Source organism: Boleophthalmus pectinirostris, unplaced genomic scaffold (genome assembly GCF_026225935.1).
Source record: "Boleophthalmus pectinirostris isolate CB_2022bp ecotype Guang Dong unplaced genomic scaffold, ASM2622593v1 HiC_scaffold_5, whole genome shotgun sequence".
In the NCBI taxonomy this organism is placed as follows: Eukaryota; Metazoa; Chordata; class Actinopteri; order Gobiiformes; family Gobiidae; genus Boleophthalmus; species Boleophthalmus pectinirostris.
The window spans coordinates 13,342,324-13,364,823 of record NW_026571404.1 but is presented as its reverse complement, the minus strand read 5'-3'; the positions used below and the strand labels follow the sequence as shown (position 1 = coordinate 13,364,823).

At 36.4% G+C, this 22,500-nt stretch overlaps 1 protein-coding gene across 1 annotated transcript in view; it reads left to right on the top strand.

Moving 5' to 3' along the window:
* The window catches only part of ret (ret proto-oncogene receptor tyrosine kinase), a 54,358-nt gene that overhangs the window by 12,478 nt on the left and 19,380 nt on the right, over nt 1-22,500 (top strand). The window contains exon 2 of the mRNA XM_020927216.2: nt 20,580-20,819. Coding sequence (XP_020782875.1) covers nt 20,580-20,819 — 240 coding nt within the window. The remainder of the gene's footprint in view (nt 1-20,579; nt 20,820-22,500) is intronic.

The following is a 22,500-nucleotide window of genomic DNA, read 5'->3' as shown; positions in this document are numbered from 1 at the left end:
GGTCTGAAAGATATGGGTGCTCGTAAAAACCTGGAGCGAAGCCACTTGTCTAATCTACTGGAGCTCTTAAAGATGCACTGTGTCACTTTTCTAGTGGAGAGTGCAAAGCAATAGCAAAAATACTCTACTTCCTCTGGACATTAACCTTTGATTGTGTATTTAATAAAGTTACAAAAATAATGATTTAAACTATGACCCAAATTGTTACTTTATTACTTTTTTGTCTTTAAATGATTTGGCCACTGTAGATATTTTAAACCTGTTTCAAGTATGGAAACTATATATTATTTAGCTTCAAGTAATAATAATCTCACGGTATGATATTATCACGATATGCATCTCATGGTACAATATTTATTTTGATATTTTGGAATATAATGTAATGGATACTGGTTAATATAATCGTAGATGTTACTCTTTTTTGCTTTTAATATAGGTTGATAAGATTTTGGTGTGAATTATTTCCATCATAATCCCAAGAATTCAAGTAAAAACATATTTCTTCATGTTGTCTGCACTGAAATGAATCATGGGATATGTACTTGAACTTGTGATTCGATATATTGTGACAGCCCACGATATTATTGTGAGACTTTTGACGATATGATATCACGATATTTTGGTTATTGTTACATCCCTAATAATAAACTCAAACTCGATAATCAAGCAGATCTGTGCCAAGGCACTGTGCAGTCTTTATGCATTAAGGATGAATGTGCTTAGATTTGAGATTTATGTTTTAATAATATGATTCTGTTCAAAGTTCACATTTTAAACTACTGGTAGTTCAGAAGAATTGACAAAAACACTGACAAAACTGACAAACTAACTCAAGAATCACATTTCAGAACATGTTTGCACAGATCTAAACTACAGGTGTAGCAGTTTTCATGCAGAATAAGACAGGATATTTTGTTGTATGTGGAGGAAATTATGGTACTTTGTGATTTGCTAATTGCGATTTCGATTCAGTTGCGATGAATCTTGCCGCCCTAAAGCATGACCTTCTCTAGTGTCTTCTTGTATGTCCTCTCTTGCTTGTCCTGCTTTGTACCTGTCAGATTAGGACATCTCTCTCTCTCTCTCTGTTTCTCTCTCCCTCGTCAGCGCGGGGTCACCCTCCCCCCCCTCCTTCGTTTGCCCTGGTACAATCTAATTTGCCACGCTGAAAGGACAAGAAGACATTGATTGAAATTTTGCCCCGGGACGTTGAGCTGCTCTCCCGTTTCACATGAGCCTGGCGGAGCTGCGGAGTTTGACCCATCGTTTACCACAATAAATGCCACAAAGCAGCAGCGCGAAGGGGCTGCGTTCACATGGCCCGTCTGACACCGCCAATGAATAGGGATTTCAAGGTTGTTGCGATCTTTTATTGGTTTTATGAACTGTGCATGATTGGGGATCTTGTTCTAACATTCAAACTGCAGCATTGTGCTCAGTTTCGTGATTAAAGTGGGCGAGACGGCAAAAGAAATCAGTCAGGATTTTTGTCCTCATGTTGAATGATCATGATTTTTAATTAAATTTTATTTTGTCTTACAAAAACAAATAAAAATACCATTCATATTTAACACAAAAATAGATTAACTTTTTTTTCTGAAATCTGCTTCAAACCACACGCTTTTGCAGAAGACTGACTCTGGACAAGACCCAAGCATATTATTGGCAATTAGACCTTTAAACCTTTTGTTGACCCACTCTTTTGTTGACCAGTTTTAGGGCACACTACATGTTGGTTAGAAGGACATTTTGGTGACCTTTGTTCATTCAAGAGATAGCATATTTGATTAGAATTATGGCAACAGTTCTCAACAATCAATGGACGTTTTAACTATACAGTGGGGCAAAAAAGTATTTAGCAGTTACAGAAAATGCCTGTTTTTCCACACCAAGCAACAGCACCAAAGCATCACAGATCTAGAGAAGATCTGCATGGAAGAATGGGCCAAAATACCTACTACAGTGTGTACAAATCTGGTGAAGACCTACAGGAGACATTTGACTCTGTAATTGGCAACCAAGGTTACATGACAAAGTATTGAGGTGAATTTTTATTAGTGCTAAATACTTATTTTCCCCCCATTATACAAATAGATTCTTTAAAAATCACACAATTTGATTTCCTGGATTTTTTTCACATTCTGTCTCTCACAGTTGAAGTTTATCAATGATGAAAATTACACACCTCTCTCATCTATAACTATAATACTTTTTTTGCCCCACTGTATATGTAGGGCAATCATTGTACCTGCCCTAATGAGAAGATTTGTGTTCAATAGGACATCCGAGATAAACAAAACAAAAACAGTAAAGTACTCACATCACTGCGTACTGTGGCAGGGGTTTTGATTTGGTTTGGTTCAGACACAGAGCAAAAAAAAGTATATGTGGATCATAATCATTAGTGATGTTTTTATTTACATCATTTCCCAACTATTAGGAAGTTCCATTTGTGTTATTTATTTGACCAAAACAGACCATTATGCATGTTTCTCATAAATCCAGTTTATTTACTCAAACTGTAAGTTGATGCCTCTCTCTTTCTATTCCATTCTCACTCCCTTGCTTCTCTAATCTCTCTTCTCCCTCTCTCTCTTCTCCCCCTCTCTCTCTCCACTCTCTCTGTCCATTTAGCCCTGTCTCTCTGAAGAGGGTAAACACGGGACATTATTATTTTTCCGACAGTTTTCCGGTCCGTGCTCCACCTGCTGCTGCCAGAAACTCTGAGCTGCTCTCCTCTTTGGCAGGATCAGGGCTGGAGTCTTAAGAGCATGATTTAGTTTGGGCTCAAATGAAATCCATCTAATTACATTGAGATTTGCTGCATTACAAAACTTTAGTACCGTTGTGTGGCCTCACAAATGGCTCTGTAGCAAAAGCTGTTTGTTGTTGCAGACTCGGAACATGTGCTACATATGTAATTCACGAACTTTCACAAAAACTTTAATGCTTATTCTTTAGTTTCTGCCTTAAATAATTGTCATTTCATGCTCTAGTTAAAACTCATTCAGCCACATTTCACTTAAATGACTAACAGAGATCAATTAACTCCACATGCTGGTAGAATATTTCTCCTCTGATGCAAAAGTTGGTGGGTCGAATCTCACTCAAGACACAAAAACATTGTTGGTAAAGTATTTAGATTGACTGACCCACAGGTTGGCAGTTCTGTGTCATGAAGTTTGGCTGCTTGATGTGAAATGCTTTGAGTGACATGCTTTGTAAAATGTGACCGTTGTAGAACAAATTATTGAAGTCTGAGCGTTGAAGAGGCATGACACCGGAGTTCTAGAGCAAGAGCAGTTTATTTACCATCAGTACAGACCCCAGCACCCAGAGATATGAACTCTCAAGACATTCTGCTTCTGTTGTAGGGAGTATTACACCTCTGATGACGTAGGCCAAGATAATTAGAAAAAAAATCTTTTGCATTTGATGTATTTTGTAACATATGGACACTGTTTTAGGCCTATCTGGGCTTGGTACTCACACAAAGGGTTCTGTAAAGTTTGATTTAAGATAAGATAAGATAATCCTTTATTGTCTCTCATGGGAGAAATTTGTCTTGGGAGAGGGGATCACATGCTTTATCACAAAGACAGGACAACACAACAACAAAAGCACCACACAAGCATCCACCATAGAATAGAAATAAATAAGAGACCAAGTATGACAACGAGTGACACACCAGCAGGACCTTTAAGTCACTCTTTAAAGACAAACCCTTCGCAATCTTATATTATATTAATAATTGCACATTCCCTAAGCCTATACAGTTTTCATTGCACATTCCCCTGACCTAGGTGCATTTGCTTTTTTGATTTGCTTTTACACAGAGCATGCTAGAGTAACCAAAAGTCCTAGATTACTCAAGTTCTTCTTACTCCGAAATGGATAGTTGGACCTAGCACATGACTTATAATATGAATTTAATGTAACTGGAAGGACAACAATTTATAATGTATAGATAAACCACAAAAATCGAAAATCTTAATCATATTTGAGGAACTTAAATTTAATATTGTCAACATGAAGCATTACTCGAGTAAATGTAACTGAATCCTCTACTTACACACTACTTCCCCTCCTGTCAGGGTCTTATGACTAATTACTATTGGATTTTTGATTGTTATTTGTCAAACATCTCTGATCTTTGAACCGGAAACCTCTGTGTAACCTTACCCTGTTTATCTGTACACACCGACCAACCAGACTATTAACCAATGCCCTTCTCATGTGTTATCAGTGCTGTCCTATCACTGCTGCCATTTACCCTGATGTAGCTCTTGTTGAATTTTTGATGCCATTTTAGTCCCTTGGGGGATCTGAACTGGATTTGAACTGGATTTGTGCTCGGACTAACCCCCCAGGACCTGTCTATTAGATTTGTTGATGACTGATGAACATGGGTCTGTGGATGTTAGCTACCGTGTCCTCTCTGTGCTAATTGGGTTACATGAGGGACTAATTGATTATTATGTTACGGTATGCATCGCGTAAAGCCACTAATTTACCTGATGAGCTCCTGCCAGAAAATGGTCAGATATCCTGTTACCGCAATGAAATGGTTGGTAAGTCCCATCAACAGTAAACAACTATATTTGTACTGATGTGGACTTGGTTTGATCCTCTTCTAGTGCTGGTTTAGTCCCAGTTTAGGCCCAGTGGTTAGTGCAGAATAGTTAGGTAAAGATTAGGGATGCAACAATATAGTTTTGCCATGATTTGATACACGGGTAACAATATCGATTTGTGTGCGTATAGGAGCGCCGATGTAAAGCCAAAAGTGATTCTAAAGTTTTTTAAAAGTAAATATATTTGTCATTCCTGGGTCTATCAATGTAAAATAAAAAGTGACTGAAAGATAAAATCCACCTCTGTTAGAATATTTCAGCGGTAAGTCCCTATGGAGCTGTTTTCTTGTTGCTTCGGAGAAGAACGCTGTGATAACGGTATTCCCTTTTCTAACCAAAATAAATAAAACACAGCAAGGATGGATGGACACGTGCAAATCAACATGTGTATCCAAGATTGAACGATTCAATATTATATTGAATATCGTTGCATCCCTAGTAAAGATGATTTGATTCATTCATAACTGTGATTATTCATGTCCGAATATAAGAATATGATATAATGTAACTAAAAATCATATTCGTGACCATTTTACAAGCTAAATTATGTCATTTTAATTCAGTCAACTCAGAAAAAGTAAACCAACAAAGTGTTTATATTCTATTTATTTATTTATTTGTTTATATTTTTCAATTTATCTCCCAATAACTAATTATTATTATAAGGTATCTGTTTACATGAATGTTATTGGGCAAAAGGAGTGAAAGAAAATTTAAGATTTCATTTTTTTGTTTGGTTATTGTGTTAAATTGTGTTAAATTGCATTGTTTTCACTATAATAAACTAATAATTTTTTCCAAATGCAAATATTGAAACTACTAGTTACTGATGGTGCATGGATAGTGGAAGTTGTTACTTTTGACATGATGTTGTCATTTATAGCATTATTGTAACCAGTTTGATCCTCAGTGTCTGATCTGAAAACTTTTAGACTCTTTCCACTTATCAGACCAAGCTCCTTTTCTGTTTTTGGTTGATTTAGGTTTCAAATGATCTGAACAGGTGTACCTAAAGCGGTTTATCATTTATTACTGAACATCAAGTGCCTAATATTCAATAAAAATGGTTTTACGGAAAATCTGAAGCTTTTAGTGGATTGACTCTTTGTGGTAAATGATTCCTGTCACTTTGGACTTGGCAGAAGGCGTTTCCTGGTTATTATATTTATTGTTTTCACATTAGCCCAGTTTTAGCCTCATCAGCAGAAGTGTGGCCAACTAAAGCACACATGAGGGATGTACGGTATAATGCTGCAGTCTGCACTTTTAAATCTTATGGAACTTGAGCCTGATCTTCACTTTGGAGGCCTATCTGTCTAAGGAGAACCATTCATCTTCAATGTCATACATCATACAGAGGGAGGGTGAATTTCATTGCATTTCCCCAATAAAAACAGTTAGATTAAACATGAGGAAAACTGTTCTTGATCTGAAAGAGAAAACCACATGTATATGTCAGTGATTTAAGTGAAATATAGGCATGCTGGGGAGAAAACAGTGGCATGTCTGACTGCTGAATACATTAGTAAATATAACCCAGTTTGTGCTATAATGTAAACGTTGGCTATGTAACATTTCTGGTGAAGGGTTCGCAGTCTGGTTGTCTACTTAAAGATGTTATTGCTTTGCCTGTAATGTTTCATGGTATTGTATTTTCATAACTATATCTCACAAGTTTAAATATGTGTTTATAAGGCTCAGAAAACTGTGAGTGTGGAATCCAACTTCACAGATCTGACCTGTAACTTATGGTCTCTTGCTTGTTTTATGAACTTTAAGTTAGGGCTGCTCGATTATTTTATTTTTAGTTTATTTTTAGTCAATATTGAAATCACGATTATATAATTATTTTTTTGTTACACAATGCATATATTCAGCATTTCTCTCTCTTTGTTATTGATAATTTATGCAAAACTTTTAAACTGAAAATAAATATAGGCTACAAATATGTACCTTAGAGCAGTGTTGCGATGTATAAAACAAAAAAATGAATAAAATATACTTTGAACATGAAATAAGGTATTGAAAAGCATAAATGTATCCAAAATAAACTATATATGCAGCTGTTCTACAAACTTTACATTTAAAAATTAAATAAATATACTTATTTATTTTTTTAAAAATCCCAGAATAAACTTTAAGATTTAATAATTTCAACTCGATTATATGAGTTTGGAGATTGTTTGACACACAAATTGAAATTGCAATCAAAATTCTATTAACTGCACAGCCTTACTTAAGTTATATGTTTTGGTTAAAATTTAGAGCAGGTAATGTCTGGAATGTTTACTCCACAGTTGCCAGCATTTATATGATAGCTTTAATTCTGAATAAAAATTAATTCCGCTTTAAAAAGACCATGTAGACACGTAATTCCTAATGAAAATGATTATTCGGGATTAAACTTAACTTGATGTTTGTGATGAGTTTAATGGCATACTATAGAATATTCCAGGGGAAGCAATAACATCTCCATAGACACAAGAAAAGTTACATATAGGGCTGGGTATCATTCAGAAGTTGCAGATACAATATATACCTCAATAGATAAGCCACGATGCAGTACATATCTCGATACAGTGAGGTTTTGATTGGACACAATTCAATACGATATATTTCAAATCAATTCGATACGGTTCAGTCAAAAAATAAAGGCTAAATCATGGCTGTGACACTAAAAATCTTTGTTAAACCACGTCTTGTTCAAAGTTAATATGAAAGACAAACATTTTAATCATCAAAACATTGAAAATGTCAAATGTGTCACATAAACAAGTTTCCTTCTTCTAAACAAGCAACAAAACTCTAGCACTGTAACAAAATAATTGAGTAAAATACCAAAAATACTCTTATTCATACAGCAGCCCACGATATCGATACTGTATCATTACATTAAACGATACAATATATTGATATTTCGATATTTTTGCACACCCCTACATACATAGTTACATAGTGCACCTTAACAGAGAAGCATTTTGGAGTTTTACAATAACAAACGTTGGCTGACTTTAGATTAGATTTTATGATTTGTATTGTCTTAAATTGGACAATGCATATTTCTATCATATTCTTCCAATCTGAAACACTTTACACATTGATTATATCTTACAGAAAACGTTTTTTGAAAGCGACATTACTGATCCAAATATCTGTGAAATAAATCCTATACTCCTCCCATAGCCACTGTGTCTAATATGAGAGGCTCCCTATCCTGTGTAATGGAGCTGATGGGGCAGCCTTTAGCTCTGCTCGGGCTCATCAGTGGAAAACAATCTGTGTGCCGTTGATTAGTGCGCGTATTGATTGAGCGTGTGGCGTTGGGATGGGTCGTTAGGGGGGCAGGGGCGGGGTTCGGTGACCTTCAGAGGAGAGGGCATCCGGGACGAGAGGGTTCAGTCTATGAAGGAGAGACGGCAGGATAAATCAAAGAGGAAGCACTGGAGGAGGAGGACAGAGAGACCAGAGACTATTGTTTGTGAAAATGAGAGGGTAGTTTTCACTAACGCAATAATCGAAAATGTCACAAGACTTAAGATTGTTTTATAAGATGAGTCAGTTCAGAGTCTGGTTCAGTCTCAACAGATCGTATTAAATCACTGGAAATTTTGTAGCTGAGTTTCTCATTTATGCTTTGCGTTGTTCAAATTTTGCTCCCATCAGCTTCACCTCCATGTTTTTAAAAGTCCTACCTTTTCACTGCTCAATACATCTGCTTGTCACCATGGAGACTGGAATGTTCCGCAGTATGGCATTAAAAGTATCTGGGCAATATTGTCTAGAAATATTAACTAACACACTTTTAATCATTGCTTTTTAACATAATTCTCAATAATGCTGTGCAATTAATCGAATTTCAATCACGGTTTCGATTTATGTGTCACACGATTTCCAAACTCATATAATCAAATGAACAAAGTTTATTTTGGGATTTTTAAATATAAATAAGTATATAAAGTATATATATATATATTTTTTTAAATATAGAGATTGTAGAACAGCTGGATATATAGTTTATTTTGGATACATTTATGTTTTTCTATGCCTTATTTCATGTTCAAAGTATATTTTATTAATTTTATGTTTCAATGTTACAAAACTGCTCTAAGGTACATATTTGTAGCCTATATTTATTTTCAATTTGAAAGTTTTGCATAAATAAATGAATAAATAAATGCATTGTGTGAGTAAAAAATAATCATTTGAATAATCGTGATTTCAGTATTGACCAAAATAATCGTGGTAATGATTTTTTCCATAATCAAGCAGCCCTAATTCTCAAATGCGTTACGCTCCAAACCACATGTGTTTACTGTCAGAGGACTGTGGGCGTCTTACTAAGTGGGCTCATGTCTCCACAGATCTGACCTGCAACTTAGTCTGATGGCGCCACCTTCTTTTCTCAGTAAAGATAGACGTGCTTAATGCCAGACTGTGGAAAAAGTTTTACAAGCACGTAGCGTAACCCCCCAAACCTTCGACTAAACCACTTACTAAAGTATTATCAACTGTCTATTTGCTTTTTTCATCACTTGGCACCACTTAAGTCGCATTTCCGTGGTAACAGCGGTATATGACGTCAGATTAAAATTACTGCGTTTAAGAGACACCTCCGAGGTCCAAGGACTTACTGGTAAACGCTGGTTGACTCATGAGCTCATCTCTGGTAAATCTATCAGACGAGGCACGCTCCAATGGGGTAATTGAGTTCCTCTTTGTCTGGGACAGTGGGGAGAGGGCGTCCCGACAGGAGCAGACGTCCCGACAGGAGCAGACAGGAGCAGGCAGGAGCAGTGTGGGCGGATAGGCTGTGGTCGCCGTGTCCTTTTGTCCTTGTCTCTGTTTTTGCTCTTGTCATCTGTCCTCTCTGTAACCGGATTGTCCTGTTAGATAACAATATAAATCACTCAAGTCTCCTATACAAACAAAACAGTCTGGTCAACAATAAAGATTTAAGAATAATATTTTATAAGCAATAAGCAAAAATAAATTAATTTTAACATTTTGGGGGCACATGTGTCTCAGTTAGGAGTGAAACATATATACCTTTACCCGCATAGCTACTAATTTGAACAATCTGAGGTCCTGTTAGAAAAAAAAAGTTGATCTTTCCTGAATAGCTTTGACAGTGATCTGGATCCTTATCAGAACTATAAGATTAGATGAAACTACTGAAAACTGATATCAGGAATCAAGCCTTTTCCTTAGTATCCACTTAGAGTTTGAAAATTTTGTATTGTGTCATGACCAGTTACTCAGAAACAACATTAGCCTATTATTTCAAATGTTGGTGGTCTGATTTCTTCTATGAGCAAGACATACTGTTTCTGTAATCTATTATTTAATGAGTTTGTGAATATATTTTTGTGGTCTGAGCAGCCACAGGTATTTGTTGTACTGATATGTTAGCCTGATTCATCAGCCAGTTTCACTTCGTAACATTAGGATTTGCTCGCTCCACGGTAGGCAGGTACTTTTTGTCATTTATCCAATCGCTGCTATTTGGTCGTGACGTATGTAATGCGCCGCTAACAGGGCTAACTGGTATATTAAGTTTTTCCCCAATCTTGTAGGAAGAAGGGCAATAACATCTTTCCCCTTGATAAAATTCACCAAACATTCTCTTTGTTCCGGCTTTAAATCCTCGATCTCGGGAATCATTGCCAACACAGAATGTATGGCTCTTTGCTGATTGGCCGGTGCCTGAACTCGCAATTCCAGGATTTTTGCGAACCGTGTAGTGTATTTCAATTCCTGACCTAGTCACTGGAGAGAAATGAAATTGAACAGAGGCACTAGGTGGCGCTGATATGTAGCCAAAAAAAAAAAAAAAAGACATTGAATTCTAGCCAAATTACGTTGAGAAGTTACCAAAACAATGTGCATATTTTTCTCATTAAAAGAGCATATGTTTTGACTTCATTTAATGTCAAAATGTAGTTCAAGATTTTAATAAAATTTGCCACTTTAAAGGGCTCGTATTACACTATTTTTTATGTATGTTATTATGTTATTTCCTCATCAAAAACATACAGTATGTGTTTTGTTTTATTCATACATGTTTAACACACAAATCCTGTATATTTAGACAGAGTTCTTCTCTCAAATGGAAAACATTGATGTTATATGGTAATATGTGAAGTGCTCCACTGTGTTTTTAAACTCTATACACATTCACTAGCATCATTTGGATTATTTCAACCCTGGAATTACATTTCTCTAATGGTCTAACTCTCTCAACCTACTGTCCGTCCCACCATCCCGCTTCAAAACCACGCAAGGCCAAACTTTCTCTGTTGTGGCCCCCAAGCTTTGGAATGTCCTCCCTCTTCATCTGACATCCTGCTCCTCCCTACCTCACTTTAAAACCCTCCTAAAAACACTTTTTTTTTCAAGATGGCCTTCAACAGCCCATGAGCTCTACTTTAGACTATTATCTTTGTGTAATATTTTGTATATTTTTTATTTGCGTTATTCTTTCACTATGTTGTATTTCATGATGTAAAGCACTTTGAGGCAACTTGTTATGGTTGTTTTAAATGTGCTATATAAATAAAATGACTTGACTTGACTTGACTAAAGAACTCACATCACAAGAACAGAATATTTTGAGCTCTGGAGATGTAGATAGACTAATAAACCTGGATCTCTCAAACGTGTGAATGAAACAAAACATAACCCTATATATGTTTGTTTTTGAGGAAATAACAGCATTATAACATGGCTTGGAAAATTTTGCATAATAAAGGACCTCTAATGTTGTTTAATTTAGTTCAACAGGCCGTACAAAACAGCTGCACAGAAAGAAAAAAAAAACCTCACAGTGTTTAGTTGTAGTGTGTAGTACTCACTGTCCAAGGTCATCAACATTCAGAGTTTGATTGCACCTGTTGTAGAGTCATTGTGCAGTCTGCTCTGTCTGTCTATATCTAGTGTAAACATGATTGATACAAAGTACTCCTGTTTAAATATTAGCCCAAATCTACTCTGTATAATTTAAAGAGATAGCGCCCTCCTGCTGCGGCGTGTGTCACTTTTATTTGCGTTTGAAGGCTGTAAAATGTCTCTTTATGATCAGTTTGTTTGCACACATCGCATACGGACCGGTCACAGCGTCCAGTCAGGTCTGCGTATTAGTTTGTACAGGGAAATTTTGAGATAAAGATGGAAATGTTTTAGGCTGCATATGTTATTGATTACATGTTATTTAAAGGTGCACTATGCCACTTTTCTGCTAGTGTTTGCCACGTGTAATGTTGTCATGGAGATACTCCCTTTTGAGCATTTAGTGTCTTTTCTTTGTGTTAGTCTGCAATAAAAAATCATACTCTATTTGGACATTTCTTTTGTGTTCTGCGATTTAAATGTAAGATACAAGTTAAATTTTTCTCATGTTTTAAAAAATGTACAATCAATGTTCCACAATTTGGCATTAAACGTGTCTATCTCCATGGAGACAAGAGGCAAGCCTGGTCACAGTAATAAGATTTTCAAGGTTTTTGCGGTAAAAACACTGAATAGGTACAAGATGAAGATGATATTTTTAATGCCATGCTGTGGGGCAATTTCAGACAAGCAATGACATCTCCATGGAGACAAGCAGGCGACCGGAAAGTTTAGTAGTGCACCTTTAACTGGAGAATTTGTATGGATCCTTTTATTTCCACCATTGTTTTACTGTTATGCGAGAGAACCTGTTGCTTTCCAAGTGATCCAGTTTTCATTTTCCAATTTGTATTTTATTTTTAACAATGTTTTATCTTGAGAGATGCAAAACATGATTACATTTCCCTTTCACTTGGATATAATTTTAGCAATACTAATACGTCATCTGTGGCCAAATCGCAGCCTCATGGTCCTAAGATGTCATTTACAGTGAGGCCTGCTTGATCCATCCAATTCATTAGTTTTGATATGAGCGGCGTGCCTTGTGCTGGCTCCCGTCCTGCAGAGAAATTGAGTTTTGAATGATATAAATGGATTGTGTTGCATTGGGTTTGAGGTTGTGGCAGTGGGCCAGGCTCAGCTCCATAAAGCTCTCAGATGGTTAACACATTCAAGACCTGCTTTATTTGTGGCCCTGTCATCTGCTGCTCCAGGCATGACCAACGAGGCCGCGTCCCACTGATGCGATTATGTGTACTGTATCAAAGCGAGTGATAGGAAGTTTACTGCGTAGTTAGAATGACAGAATACTGCTATTGATTTCTGGTGTTTTAATTATAGTTACATTTTTATTGTAGCTATGACTCATATTATAAGATAACCTTTACTGGGCCCACAATGGGGAAATTCCAGTGTTGCAATGCACCATTATTGGTAGGGCTGGGCATCATTAAGAAGTTGCCGATACGATACGATACATATCTCGATACAGTGCACTCTCGATTCGATGCGACACATTTCAAAACAATTCAATATAGTTAAATAAAAAATAAAGGATAAATTACAACTGTGATACAAAAAGTCTTTGTTAAAACACTTCTTGTGCAAAGTTAAAGTAAAACAAACACATTTTCATCAAAACAGTGAATATGTCAAATGTGCTGCAAAAAAATGTTTCCTTTCTCTGAACAAGCAACAAAGCTGTAGCACTGTAACAAAATAAATTAGTAGAATATTCCAAAAAATACTCAATATATGGCAATATATTGATACAGCAGCCCATGATATCGATACTGTATCATCTCTTTAAAAGATACAATATAACGATGTTTCAATATTTCAGTATTTTTGCACACCACTTGTTATTGGACTAGTGTTTTTGTGCACTATTTTACTTCTATGTTGGAGGGTCTGCCACATGCTCTCCATGAAGATGTTGCTGTATTGCCTGAAATGTTCCACAATGGCATTATCTATCTCCATAGAGACTAGTCCAAGTTACAGGTCAAATCTGTGAAGAGGTGTGCCTGCTCACTGTAGGAATACAGAATTGTGAAAGTGATTTATATCAATACAAACACCAACACTTGGATAAATGCAAGGCAGACAAGATTAATCCTTTAGGCGCCAGAGGTTTTTTCCCAAAGCGTTCAATTTTGACATCTTAGTCTTGGTTTAGCCCTGGTTAAGTCCTGGATTAGTCCTGGTTTAGTCCTGGTGTAGCCATGGTTTAGTCATGGTTTAGTCTTATTTTCATTTTGGTTTAGTCCTATTTTCATCCTAGTTTAGTCTTGGTTTAGACCTGGTTTAGTCCTGGTTCAGACCTGGTTCAGACCTGGTTTAGACCTGGTTTAGCTTGAATGAATTTTGACACCCTATTTGGCAAAATTGGCTGTTTTATTCAGAGTGGCATCTTGTAAACTTCAGTCGACAGCGCCGAGAGCATTAATGCCATATTGTAGAACATTCCAGGCAACACAATAACCCCACAAAAAAGTTTATATAGTTTACCTTTGACCTAGAGGAGTAAGAACTTTTTTGAACATGACATTCACATAAAAAAAACATTCAAGGCCTACTTTAAACACAGAGATATTGATAACACTTTAATGTTTAATGTTTAATGTCGTTTAAATATGAGGATTCAGCTCTACTGGTTAGTTGCTGTTTTGGTTGTGTAATGTTGACTGTCAATAGGATAATAGCTCCCTCTAATGGTCGCTAAGGAAATGACATCACCACACATATAACACAAATAAATTAATTAATGAGCACAATTAGTTTCCATCAGCCTGTTTAATTTGATTGCTTGTGTGTTTCACTTGTACCTTGGTGTGTTACTTACAGAATCTTGGCTTTATATATTTTGCGTGAGGGATATTTGAACCACAAAACGGCACTTAACACATAAATAAGTAATGTCCAAACAAATGGATTCAGTGTCGTCTGAGTATTTCTGGTGAAGGAGAACGCTTCAACAACAGATCCATGTCTGGGCCAAAATAGACTCTTGGTTGATGCTATTATAAGATCTGAAACCAAAGATGAGGGGACAGAAGACAGCAATTACAACTACAAAGCCACATATATAATTTTTTAAGCACGTCATGTTTGTTTTGTTTTGTTTTGTTTATTGCATCCTTTTGCTATTATCTTCCACTGTATGACATAAAACGCAGATTTAAATTTTTGTTCAGTTTTGATTTGGACTATAAGGCATTTTTGGAACAAGTTAGAAAAAAACAGATTTAAGTACTTTTACATAAAAACATAATGAGATGTTGACTTGTAGTAATTGTTGTAGTAGTAATAATATTTTGACCTCATATGCTGAGTACTTCTGGTCCAGCTTGTAAAAAATGTTATGAGAATCAAAGATGTTCAAAATGATGTATAATTTACTTTGCTGTATATTGTTGATGGGCATGTGAGTAAATAAAGTCATTTTTTATAGTCACAGAATGAACTTGTCAGTAGGGATGTAACAGTAACTGAAATATCGTGATATCGTATCGTCAAAGTTCTCACAATAATATCGTGGCCCATCACAATATATCGAATTGCAAGTCTCTTTGCTTAAATTAAGAGTTACTATGCAGCAATAGCTAAAAAAAGACAGGAAACTACATAGACCATGATCCTTTGCTCCATTTCAGTGTAGGCTACAAGAAGAAATAACAGTTCTAAGCACTTTTAAGTTTTAGTTCTTTGGATTAAGTCTTATCAAGGCCTGTTAACCTCCACAAAATATCGCAATAAATATCGTACCGTGAGATGTATATTGTGAAAATATCGTACTGAGAGATTTGGATATTGTTACACCCCTAATTGTGAGCCTCCCCACCATATCATGAGCTTTTCTACAATATCACAATAAATATCGTACCGTGAGGTTGATACCATGACAATATCGTATCGTGAGACTTGGATATCATTACACCCCTACTTGTCAGTGTGTGTACTTTTACTTTTACTTTTTCTCAGTTAGAAGTGTAGTAGTGTATGGCTAGGAAAATACCTTCAAAATACCTTCAAAATCATTCATCTGTCTTACTGTGACCAGGCTCGCCTCTTCACAGATTTTGCCTGTAACTTGGTCTCATGGCACGACCTGCTTGTCTTAGTGGAGAAATATTTGCTTAATACAATACTGCAGAACATTCTACACTGAAAATTTCTCTGATCTGGCCAAGATTTTAAAACTTATATCAGGTTATTCATCTTGTTTTCAGATTTATTATCGACTTACTAAACCTGTTTAATTCTAGTGAGGTCGTTTATTTTACGATAACTTCCATCCATCCATTTGTCATTTTCTGATAGATTTAAATGTTTATATCCTAAATTTTGGCCAAGCTTTTTTGCAGTGTAGGCATAGTAATAACATCAGAAATAACATCTCTGTGGATATAAGCAGGCAGTAGATCTCCAACCAGAAAAATTTACATAATGCACCTTTAATTCTTTTTTTCTCCTGCCTCAAACTAGCTTCTTATTTTAGTTCCCATTTCAATATTTGTTTAATAAAAAGCCCTAGTAAATCTTTATGCCATATGAAAACAGGCTCATGTGATCCGTCCGAGCAGCTCCTGTCATCTCCACAAATCAAATCTCAACCAGAGCTGGAGCAAACGCTGCTGCAGAAATAGAAAATCAGGTTTGGTTTTGTGATAATGACTTTAGTGTGGTCCCTGATGGTTCAGTCACGCTGCTCAAGAGGGTCACATCACCAAGAGAAACATACCACAAATATAAACACACTAATGCAAAGACACTGGATGCCTCATTTAGTCCTGGTTCAGTCCTGGTTCAGTCCTGGGTCAGTCCTGGTTTAGTCCTGGATTGTCTAGGTTAAGTTCTGGTTTAGTCCTGGCTCATCCTGGTTTAGTACTAGTTTAGTCCTGGTTTAGTCCTGGTTCAGTCCTGATTTAGTCCTGGTTTATCTGGTTAAGTCCTGGTTTAGTACTGGTTTTGTCTGGCTTTAGTCCTGGTTCAGTCCGGGGTCAGCCCTGGGTCAGTTCTGGTTCAGTCCTGGTTTAGTCCTGACTTAGTCCTGGTTTAGTCTTGGTTCAGTCCTGGGTCTGTCCTGGTTTAGTCCTGGTTTGTCCGTGTTAAATCCTGGTTTAGTACTGGTTTAATCCATCTTTAGTCCTGGTTTAATCCTGGTGCAGTCCTGGGTCAGTCCTGGATCAGTCCTGGTTTGTCTGAGTTAAGTCCTGGTTTAGTTCTGGTATAGACCTGGCTCAGTTGTTGTATGTCTGGGTTAAGTCCTGGTTTAGTTCTGGTGTAGACCTGGGTCAGTTCTGATTTAGTCCTGGTTCAGTCCTGGTTTGTCTGGATTAAGTCCTGGTACGTCCTGGCTTAGTCCTGGTTTAGTCATGATCTGAAAACTCTATGGGAGATTTTATGTTTTTGAAAGAAATTGCCAAAAATGATCCAGAGGGAATTTGCTCTATAAATCTTCAGACTGACAACAGTATTGTCTTTGGGGTTGAGTAATGGCATCACTTCCTGAAGCTATCATCACTTTTGTTTATTTATGCTGACAGAGAAGACGATTTCCATACACCTTTAGCAGACTTGTTCGGATCATTTTACCTTTTTGAACTGCCTCATTTTTTCTTCAGAGCGAGGCTGGATGATATGATTTCTTGATTCTCCGTCCGTTTTTGTTTAATGCTTCTTTATGTTCACACACCTCCTTGTATTGGTCAGAGGGATTTAACTCTCAGAGGAATCAGATAATTGTATGTTTTTTGGTAAAGACAGCATGATTTGTGATAAAACTAATCTTGTGATTGTTTTTTTGTGTATCACCCACCCATAATTCAGAGCATTTTTAGAGAAAATGTCAATCTTCCCACAATATCCCACTCAATTTTGTGCTATCTATGACTCAATATTATGAGAGTATTGCACCATAATGTTGGATATCAAAGAGTAAGACCAAATATTTAGAACACATTTAAGTCTTAGGTCTACATGCTGACTAGAGATTGACCAATTTTTTTTTTTTCACCAAGCTGATTGTTTAGAATCCAGAAAAAAGGTCTGCCATGACTATTTTTTAGCCGATATTTAGTGCAGATTTGGATTACAAACTCCTCTGTCAACCTGTTTTAATGCAAATTGGATAAGAGAGCTGTGTAGTCACCTTTGTTGACTCCTCTTCACCCTAAAATATTCAAATTCAAATGAAGCTTCAAACAAATTATGGACCTCTGCTGGAGATTTAAAGGTTCATTATGTCCATTTTTGGTTGGGGGTGTAGTGGACCAAACAGAAAGGCAAAGACAAGGTATAAAAATAAGTTTAAATTTAATAAAGTCAAAAAAGAGATAATTTAACAAAGGCTCAAATTAGGTAAATCGTTAACAAAAAAGCTGGGCCCAACTGGGGAAACTTAAATCAAACGGAACAGAACAAAACAAACCCAACCAGACAAAGAACACAAGTGTTTAAATACATGAGGACCAACTAAAGCTAAACACAAGAGGGGGGAATTACACTAAATAATGAACTAAAACTACTAACATAATCAAAGTAACAAAAAGACAAATAAGTGCAATACAGAAAATAATAAGTGGTAATAAAGTGAACTTAAACAAACTAGACAACTGAACTTAGTAAAACAAACTAAATAGTGCTCCCCCTTTGTTCGGTGTGGATGGTTTCTGCCAAGGGTCCTCCGTCTGGCCACTCAAAGAAACAAAAAGAAAGAGCAAGTGTAAGTAAACAATTCAGACTTATACTAAAACATGTGCACCCAAATTAGAATATAAGTCTAAATAAATGAATTAAATTATTATTATTATTATTGTGATGTAATTAACTTAATGTAAATGAAATGAAATGAAATTAAATAATACTAACACTGGAGTGGTGGCTAAGAGGTGCTTGTTTCTATACATATGTCATTGCTGTGCCTAGAATGTTCCACAGTATGACTTTAAACAGATCTACCTTACATTTATTAAATTACTGGTGGTTTTATAGCTCAAAAATACCTACAAAACAAGTATTCTGACTGTGAGCGGCATTGCCTCATCACAGATCTGACCTGTAACTTGGTCTGGTTTGGTCACCATGAAGATAGAGAGGTTTAATACCATACAGTAGTGATGTAACAATAACCAAAATATCATGATATCGTTTCATCAGAAGTCTCACAATAATATAGGAGACCATCACGATATATCGAATTACAAGTCTTTTTTGCTTACATTTATAGTTAGGGTGATTTTATTGTCTTTTTTATTCTGTAAAGCACTTTGAATTACATTGTGTATGAACTGTTCCATATGAATAAATTTGCCTTGCCTTGCCTTGGTGTAGCAATAGCTAAAAAACAGGGGGAACTACATAGACCATGATCCTCTTGTGTTGTCAGTGCAGACTACATGAAGAAATAAGCACTTTTAAATCTTAATTCTTCATATTATAATAGTACAAGGTGCTTTAAGGCTTTTCCAAGGCTTTTAAAAGGAAATAAATATCAAAGGATGAGGTGCATAGCATGAAAATATTGTATCGAGAGATTTTGATATTGTTACATCCCTACCATATGGTGAAACATTCCAGATGGAGCAATAACATCTCTACAGAGAAAAGCATTTGATGGACTCAAAGCGCAAATAGTGGCCTGATAAATGGATCAATCTCTAATGTTGACTTTAACAGCACGTGTCTCTCCTAATGACTCATTCCAGTCCAGTATCATGTTATCTGTTATATCCATGTAATTAAACATCTCAAGGTGAACATAAGGAGAACCGGAAACCAGTGCCATCGACCCAGTGAGAAATTCATTAAAAGCGCTGCTTAAGTGTCATTCGAGACGCAGCATTTCCGCTAACAAAGACAGAACACATCGCACCTGTCACTCACACGATCAGAGCGCTGTGGTTTTAGGGGGGGTGTGATTTATGGAGAGGATATGAAGAAAGAAGAAAGAGATAAAAACTACTTCCTGTTTTACCATATGGCTTCAACTGTAATTTTATGTAATTTAATGTTTTATGTGTATTTCAACACATTTTACAGTGAAATATGACTTAGCAATGTTATTATTTATTTTATAAGATTAATTACAGCAGTTATAAGCTTGTTGAAACTTGTAGCGTTTCTTGAACTATACAGCTAAACTAAGGCTGCTCAATTATGGAAAAATTCATTATTATGATTATTTTGGTCAATATTGAAACCACGATTTTTTTTTTGTTACACAACGCATTTATTCAGCAATTCTCTCTCTCCAAAAAACACTTTGTTACTGATAACTTATGTAAAACTTTCAAATTGAAAATAAATATAGGCTATAAATGTGAAGCTTAGAGCAGTTTTGCGATGTATAAAACATAAAATGAACAAAAATATACTAGAACATGCTACAAGGAATAAGGTTTGACACACAAATTTGGAGAAACAAATCCATGATCAAAATTCAATTAATTGCTCAGCCTTAAGCTAAGCTATAATTATTTACTGAAATTATTTTGAAAATAAAGATGTTTGTTTTATTAGGGCTTTAGTGATGAGTTCTGTCAGAAGTTGCTGCTTGTTGTGGTGTTTTTTGGACTGTCCAATGTCCAATTATAATTACCATAAATAAATATTGGGTTGAAAATGTCTGAGTCCCTATAAAGCGTCTTTGAGTGTCCAGAAAAGCGCTATATAAAACTGATGCATTATTATTATGATGATAAACGATGCCTCTCGGTCCATAAAATCTACCTCACTAAGCAGAGAGTGCCACTACTGGAAGACTAAGGAATAGGTTGGCATGAAAGTATGTAAATAATAAATAAATAAATAAATTTGAATGTGCAGTTTTTAGTCCAAAACTCTTACAATACTCTTGACATTTTGCACTGAAATATAGGTTAAATATGGACTAATGAGTGGATAAATTTCACTACAGGGGTAGTAAAATTCTCCTTAATCCTTTGGAATTTTTTTGTATGTTTGGTTCCCCATATCTTCTCTTACTTGATTTCAACATTCATCAACATGTATTTAAGTACTTTAAAATATTGACTCCTTTTCTTATGGTCTCTTTAGGAGCCTTTTGCCTGTACTTCCCTCAGACTGAGTACACAGAGACGGTGTACGTGGGGCAGCCTGCCGGGACCCCCCTCCTCCAGCTCCACTCTCTCCTGGACAGTGACACAGAGCGGCCGCACTTTTACCTGTGCTGGACCGGCACTCCTAAAGTCTACAGCTCCTGGTTCACCATGGACCTCCACACCGGGGTCCTGTCCCTCAACAAGACGCTGGAGGAGAGCGACTTTGCACTGCTCAGTAAGGATCAATAATACATATATTTGTCAATTATGCTTTTATTGGACCAAATCATGTACTTCATGCAGCCATACCAGATGAGATGCCTGATCTTATCTGATTCTGAAGGGATAGCAGGGTTGTGTCTGGTTAGTGTTGTATGGGAGACCACTAGGAATCCAAGGAAGCACAATGGGGCAGCAGCAGCTCTAGGGCAGGGGTCTGTTAGCCAGGCTGGCACCACCTAGTGCCTCCACTCAATTTCATTTCTCTCCAGTGACTAGGTCAGGAATCAGAATAAACTAGACGGTTTGCAAGAACCCTGGAAGTTGTAGACAGCGCTTCGGCACATCAGTGAAGAGCTGTGAAGTCATGACATCAAACTCAAGCTCCTGTCTGGGTCCCGTTTGTGGTACAGCAACAGTAAACAAAGTGGTCGAGATGGATGTAGACGAAGACATACATTCTGTGTTGGCAACGATTTCCGAGATCGAGGATTTAAAGCTCAAACAAAGACAATGTTTGTTGAATTTTATCAAGGAGAAAGATGTTTTTGCCCTTCTTCCTACAGGATTTGGCACATTACATATACATCAGGACCAAATAGCAGTGATTGGTTAAATGACTGAAGTTCCTGCCTACTGTCGAATGAACAAATCCTAATGCTGCGAGGTCAGATGGATTCCACAAAGTGAAACCGTCTGATGAATCAGACTAGGGGTTTCCAACCAATATCTCAAAAGCTACCAGTAGCTCTCAACCCCTTCAAAGTAGTTCACAAGGGATTTCTGAATTATATGTATTGTGCTGCTGCTGGATAACTAAAATATGATTAATTGCCACTGTAAATGTAGCATTTTTATTCCTACAGATGTGCGCTAATAAATGGATAATATTTTATGTTTTGTAGGTGTCTAACTATTCCACATTTAAGTTCTGCTGTGGCTCTTATAGTTATTTAATTTGTAGCAAGCGCTGAAATTAGTAGCTCTCTGACATTTTGGTTTTGTAAAAGTAAAAAATAAAAAAGATTGGAGATCCCTGCTCTATTGGAAACTAAACTAGACTGGAAACTGTGTTCTTAGGCAAGGCAATTCACCCACATTGCCTAAAGCAGGGGTGTGTGAAAACGGGATTGATGTTGGTCAGAAGGACCGATGGAGCAGACTGGTAGCATTGCCTCTGTTAAACTGCCCCGGCCAGCTGTGGCTACAGTGAAGAAAAAATGCAATGTAAAGCACTTTGGATGTTATAAAAGGCCATATAACTCCAATGTAACTAATGTAGGCCAATGTAACATTTAAAAAGTAATCAATCCTTCAATTTAATGATATAATTTTGAATGAATCATCTTAGGTGGTCTTCTTATGGAACGTTTTTGAGGAGAACCATTTAAGAGAAAGTTTTAAAATGTCAAGTCCATCCTCTTTAATGTGTAATGGTATCTTTCTTGGTCTGAATTTCCAAATTTCTGCTCCTCTTGTTTATTTTTTTTATTTTGGCTTCCCTTTCTAACCACAGTGTAGACCTGAGTCAGCAGTCGTGATTTCTACTAAGTGCACTGTGCCAATTGCAATTTACTGTCTGCAATAAAACTATGGATAGATATTTAATACATCCACATTTTAAAGAAGCTTGCATAGCCTTAATTTTAGTGTATATACGTCCATAGTATATTATTAAGGTCTTGTAGCATGCTTTT